General features: G+C 39.6%; 1 protein-coding gene across 1 annotated transcript; it reads right to left on the bottom strand.

Annotated features, from left to right (window-relative positions):
• Positions 1-2,092: 2,092 nt before the first annotated feature.
• apex2 (APEX nuclease (apurinic/apyrimidinic endonuclease) 2) lies at positions 2,093-5,936 on the bottom strand. The gene is made up of 6 exons (XM_050065006.1): positions 5,774-5,936; positions 5,585-5,668; positions 5,195-5,375; positions 4,721-4,864; positions 4,256-4,325; positions 2,093-3,376 (listed from the first exon to the last, which is right to left on the bottom strand). Exons 1-6 carry the CDS (start codon positions 5,886-5,888, stop codon positions 2,240-2,242), a joined length of 1,731 nt encoding a protein of 576 aa, XP_049920963.1. The 5' UTR covers positions 5,889-5,936; the 3' UTR covers positions 2,093-2,239.
• Positions 5,937-6,053: the final 117 nt, after the last annotated feature.

Genomic DNA, 6,053 nt, shown 5'->3' with positions numbered 1-6,053 from the left:
AAACAAAAACTGCATCATGATTAAAGTACTCGGCTCACCGGCCTACTTTACAGTACTCATAATGTCGCTGTGCAGCTGGCAGTGTGAGAAAAATGTGTCACTGTGGAAAGTTTTTGTTCATGACTTCTCTGAGGTTCAGCTTTGTATCATCAGCTCACTGCCACCGCCATCTAGTGGGCACAAACACTGAGGTACCAAAGAACATTAGTGATGAGTAAATAAGAAATAAATGGCAGTACATGGCCTTCTCTGTACGTCTGCAGATGTTTGCATTGGTTGTTACTTGTATATAAATCTCTACTTGGGCTGGTTCGTTCTTGTTTGTGGGGCTGGTACAGGCGGGGTGCACACTGGACAGGTCACCAGTCTATCACAGGGCTGACACATAGAGACAGACAACCATTCACACTCACATTCACACCTACGGACAATTTAGAGTCACCAATTAACCTGCGTGTCTTTGGACTGTGGGAGGAAGCTGGAGTACCTGGAGGAAACCCACGCTGACACAGGGAGAACATGCAAACTCCAAATAGAAAGGCTCCCTCCCGAGATCGAACCAGGTATTTAACTGTTTTGTTTTATGTAATGCATTTTAACAGGATGTTGTGCTCGCTCATTTGTGGTGTGCAACAGTTGTATTTGTCCTACTTGTGTTTATTGTTGTAACCATGTTTTTGCTGATCTCTTGGATAAGATTTTTTATCTCAATGAGACTTTAACCTGGTTAAACAAGAGATACATACATTATACAAATAGTAATCAACATCATGGATGGCATCCAGGTGTGATAATTAGAATATTCACTCAATTATCAAAATAACTGACATTTTAAACCATTGGACTTTAACCCATTCCTACACACACCAGGTTCATATGTTTTATACAGAATCAAGTCAACAAGCAGGACTGCAGCTATTCTCAGAATTGATGCAACTGACAACTCCTTTCACAATGGACTTTTATCACAGCAGACATTGTCACAGTAGGAAAAGCACAGGTGAAACTGGTAGCATTTGCAATGCTTAGTTCCATAAAGTGTCCCAGTGAGCTGTTCCAGTGAACCAGCATGGACAGTATACTGGTCTCCTTTGAGTGGAATGCAGCTATCATGAATGTGATTAAATACACCTGTGCTTTTCCTGCTATGACATGCTAAATGTCTGCTTTAAAAAAGGTCTATTAACTGATTAATCATGTACAGGGTCTCGCAGTTTCTCGAATAGTCTCAGAAGGCACTGAATTCATCTAAAAAAATAAGGCATAAATTGGAATTAAAATGTCTTAAATCAAACTTTCAAAAATGCTAAGACACCAAAAGTCTGATATTAGAAATCTTTTTTTCTGATATTGCATTGTAAAATCTCAAAATAAATGGAAACATCTATTTAAAAAATAAATAAATAATGCACTGAATGCCTCTTGTATTAACATCACATTGATCAGGATAATGGAACTAACAACACATACATTTACCGCATCCAATCAAATGACATATGAACAAGCTTTTTCAAGGCAAACCAAATACTTTAATCATAATATAATTTGTTTATTTTTTACTTTGTTTTCTGCTGGAGATGGGTTTTTTGTTTTTTAAATCAGCATTTGAAGTAGATCATCTTACTTTTTAACTTCACCAAAAAACATGTATTATGTCACAGTACAGATTTGGGCAGAATTGTCCCTAATCCTCAGTAATTGATGTCAGTTCATGATTTTTTTTCCCCTTCAATTTTAGCTATTGTAAAATTGGTTTTAAATATTATTTCAAGTGGCATTAAAAAAGGTAGGAACACTGATTTAGTATTTAAAACGTCAGGAAATGCATACCACAATTCCCCAGTTCCCAAGGTGACATCTTCAAATTGTTTGTTTTGGGCAATCAACAGTCCAAAACTCTAAGATAATCAATTTCCACTGATACAAAATGGAGAAATATTGCAAAGTCTCACATTTCAGAAGCTGGTATCTGATGATATTTAGTACTTTTGCTTGAAAAATGATCAACATTGTTGCAGATTAATTTTCTATTGATCAACTATTGATTGCTTAATTGTTTCAGCTCCAAGATAAAATAAAACCAAGCTCAAAGTAATAGAAAACTACCGTCTTTTATTATTTAACAAAGAAAAAAACACAGTCAACATTTAAAATCTGTGAAATGATGAGAAGTCTGTAGCAGCCTTACAGTGCTTGTGTGAGCTAAAGGGAAAAACTAGTGGTTGGAACAGTAAACATGTCACTTCCCCTTCTCAACCCATAAAAAGAAGTTACAGCGAGCGTCAGGGTTGGAGGCGTGTCCCTGAGGACGGGCACACACAAAGAACTGTTTGCCCATGTTCGGCCCCTCTTTTTTCACAGTACGAAGCACACAGGGTTCCCCGTGGACTTTACAGGAGGGTGGCGGGGGCGGTCCATGAAGCACCGACTTCCAAAACACTGATGATGCCCCTTTCTTGGTGTTTGAGTTTCCCACTGTCAGCTGTGATGTTAAATGTTTTGTCTCTATCTGTTTGTCTTTTTCCTGTGTGTTGCCACTGCTGCACAGCTGCGGTGAATTATCAGGCATAAGGTCAGTGTCTTCAGGTACGCTGCCTGTGACTGAGGATGCCTCTTTGGAGTTCTGTGATGAGGTATCTTTGTCCATGCTGGGTGTGTTTTCACACTGCCTGACAGAGGCTTCAGTAGAGGAAATGACATTTGTGAGTTTGGGTTTGAAAAAGGAAAGGAGGCTGCCCTGTGGCTTTGAAGATGTCTTAACTGTCTTCGTCTTTTTCCCCTTGGGGACAACAGAGTCTGATGTTAATAACCGTTTTTTGCCAGAGGTGTTTCCTGCTCCGGATGGGTTTAAATTCTCCCTTCTCTCCTCCTCTTCCTGAGATCCAGGTAATGCATCGCTCTGCTCAGACTGAGCTGATTTTTGGTCCACCTTCACAAAGAAGCGGGAGAGTTTCTGCTGCTTGCCAGCAAACTCTGGCAGGTAGCGTGTACAGAGGGGAGGAGGCTTGGAGCTTGGCAGGAGTGAGCAGCTCAGTTCCCCCCACACGGGGCAGTGGTCTGACCCCTCTACCTCTGGCATGATGTCTGCTGCAACAAACTGCTCCTTTGCGAGCTGGCAGTCAGCGAATATGTAGTCGATGCGCGTGCCATAGTTGGTCTGCCGCGCTCCAGTGAGAGTGGACCAGCATGTGAAGGCGCTGGTGCGAGTTGGGTGGAAATAGCGAAAGGTGTCCATGAATTTTCCACCGTGGTTGGGATCTGTTGATGTTACCTCAGATTCTCCTTCATGTTCCTCCTCATTCTCGTCCTCTTCTTGTCTGCCACTGTACAAAAAGCCATTCAGCCACTTCCTCCCAGGGTTTTCATCAAAATCATCCTAAGTAATAAGAAAAACAAAGTAAGCAGAGTTTCATGTTAAAAATGTGCATCCACTGTGCTCATTTGACAGAAACATAACACTGACATTTTGTCACAGCTGACACTAGTCGTTTTTTCATGCAGATTTATTTGATTAAAAACATGAAATAAGAGATTTTAGAGGTGCTAGTGAGCAGATTTTGTTATCTTTGGACAGAGCCATGCTAACTGTTTACTAAAGCTGTAAACATAAATCAATTAGTTGTCAACTACTGAATTAATTGCCACCTAATTTGATAATAGATTAATCAGTTTGAGGTGTTTTTTTTTTATGAAAATAGGCCATAATTCTGATTCCAGCTTCTTAAATTTGATTGTTTCCTTGTTTCTTTACTCATCTATGACAATTAACTGAATATCTTTCGGCTGGTAACAAAACAAGAAATTTGAGGATGCCATCTTGAGCTTTGGGAAACACATTTTATTGGAATTTTTCGACATTTTATAGACCAAATAACTAACAGGAAATAATCGACAATGAAAACAGTAGTAAACTGTAGCCCTACTGCTTTTCCATTTTTAATGCTAAGCTAAGCTACCCAGCTGCTGGCTGCAGAGGGTGGGACCAAGTCATTGTTTTTTAAGTCACAGGTCAGTCACAAGTCCTTGCACTCAAGTCCCATGTCAAAGACAGGCAAGTCCCGAGTCAAGTCCTAATTAAAAACTGACAAGTCCCAGGTCCTAAACTAATGCTTTTTAAAATTTGTATTTATTTGTTAAAACAAGTGCAACTGAACTTCATCATAAAAAGCGACCACATTGCACTAATAATTAGTACCACAACAGAATCACTTTTGTATGTTTCGGTGCTTTCTTGGTGTATTATAAACTTACTTACATTATCACTAGGGTCACAGTGGTCTATTTGCCGGTGAGATGTGTTTACATCTCCTAAAACAATCACGTGGCTGAAAAACAAAACAGAACAGAAAAGAAAAACTATTAACTCAGAGTTTTTAATGAGAAGAAGTAAGTTGGAACCTCTCAAGATACGTAGTCTAAAATAGGACTGTTAATGAAAGACTCAATGTTATACTTTCATCACATTTTAAACAGCTGTAAGTTTTGGTGAATTTTACGGAATTGTGACATGAAACATATCAAAGTGCATAGACAGCAAGGTACATGTGTGCCATAGCTTGAATTCAACTTTGCAACAGATATAAATTGGTAAAAGGCTACATTGTAAGAAATAAGGTCAGTTACTTAGTCAAAAGGTCTGTGGTGAAAGTAGGATACAGCTGTGCCTCATTGTAACTACAACCTTTATTTTCAGTCTGTGGAAATTTTTCTGAACTCTCACCTGCCATCTTTCAGTATAGCTTCAGCCCGACTCTGAAGCAACTTGTAGAACTGCAGTTTGAACCGCTTTCGCTCCGGCTTCTCAGGGTCAGCCCGTGGACAGTACACATTGATTATAGTCACAGTTTGTTCTTTGTCCTGACACCTGTGGGGGTAAAACAGAGTCAAAAAGAGGCGCGGACATCTACGGCTTACAGCTACTTAACGAAATGAATCATACACACATCAGAATCTCCCTTGTGGGCTTTGGCAACAATAATGTTTTGATTAACGACTTGCAAGAGGAAACTCTAAATTGATCAAAATCTGGCTGCTTGTAAAGACTGCAAGGGATATGCTAGTAGTGCTTCAATAGTTACATTTTTTTTTAAATGATATTAGTACATGATCACAAATAATTCCCAATACAACACATATAACATGCAAGAAGTATGTTATTATCAGGAACCTCCAAGTGGAACATTTTTTCTCTTACATGATCCTGTGCTGTGTGATAACTGCCCGTCCTTCATTGTCCAAAAGCTGCAGCTCCTCGCCACAGAACTCAGCCTGGTCACTGTAACATCCCACAGCCCCTTCATGGTTGGTCAGCAGACCTGTAAGACCCTCCTCAGCAGCAAATGGAGCGGCACTGTCTTTGCAGTAGGTAGCAACACCTGTGCATGAGAATTAGTTTGTATGGTGTAGAAACGTGTATCAACGGGCAGTGGCATTAACAGGGATATTCTGTTACTTTAATAACTAAGTGCCCATTCAGTGAAGGTCATTATGGCAGTCTTTTATTTTGGAAGGCCACTGATATTAAAAAATAAGTACTTTTCTGATTCACAGACACAGATTGAATTGTTATGACAGTGTAATGGACCTGAATAACCGCTGCGTCCTCGACTGAAGCTGAAATAGGAGTTGTAGCCGTCAACAATGGCAGTTCTTTCATCGAGCAAGTCTCCTGTGGTGGAAAAAAATGTATGGGTTTATGTTTTCTTTACTATAAAACAGACTTATGACCGATAACGTTACATGATAGTTCCCGCGTTTTCCAAACACTACTTACTTGTGACTTTTGTCTCTTGAACACAGATAATATCTGCGTCCAGTGAATCAAGAGCCTTTTTAATGCCGCCTCTGAAAGTCCTGATGCCATTTATATTCCAGGTAACGATCTTCATGGTGCAGAACTAAGTGGAGACAGTGCAGCCAGACAAATGTGCACATCCGGAAGTGAAACGGAAGTAAAGAAAGGAACTAGCGGAAGTGCATTTCTACACTAATCTTTTATTATTTATTTCGCTCGTTAATTAATGAAATAAAATGGTTGTATTTATTTTATTCAT

Source organism: Epinephelus moara, chromosome 16 (genome assembly GCF_006386435.1).
Source record: "Epinephelus moara isolate mb chromosome 16, YSFRI_EMoa_1.0, whole genome shotgun sequence".
Classification (NCBI taxonomy): Eukaryota; Metazoa; Chordata; class Actinopteri; order Perciformes; family Serranidae; genus Epinephelus; species Epinephelus moara.
This window is presented reverse-complemented; position numbering and strand designations above follow the sequence as displayed.

What these genes read in the sequence shown, in the direction of transcription:
- apex2 (XM_050065006.1), bottom strand. Translation starts at nt 5,888, where the DNA reads ATGAAGATCGTTACCTGGAATATAAATGGCATCAGGACTTTCAGAGGC. An exon ending in ATCACACAGCACAGGATCAT is followed by an intron (nt 4,865 to 5,194) that starts GTAAGAGAAAAA and finishes TTACCCCCACAG; the next exon opens with GTGTCAGGACAAAGAACAAA. An exon ending in GCTATACTGAAAGATGGCAG is followed by an intron (nt 4,326 to 4,720) that starts GTGAGAGTTCAG and finishes TTTGTTTTTCAG; the next exon opens with CCACGTGATTGTTTTAGGAG.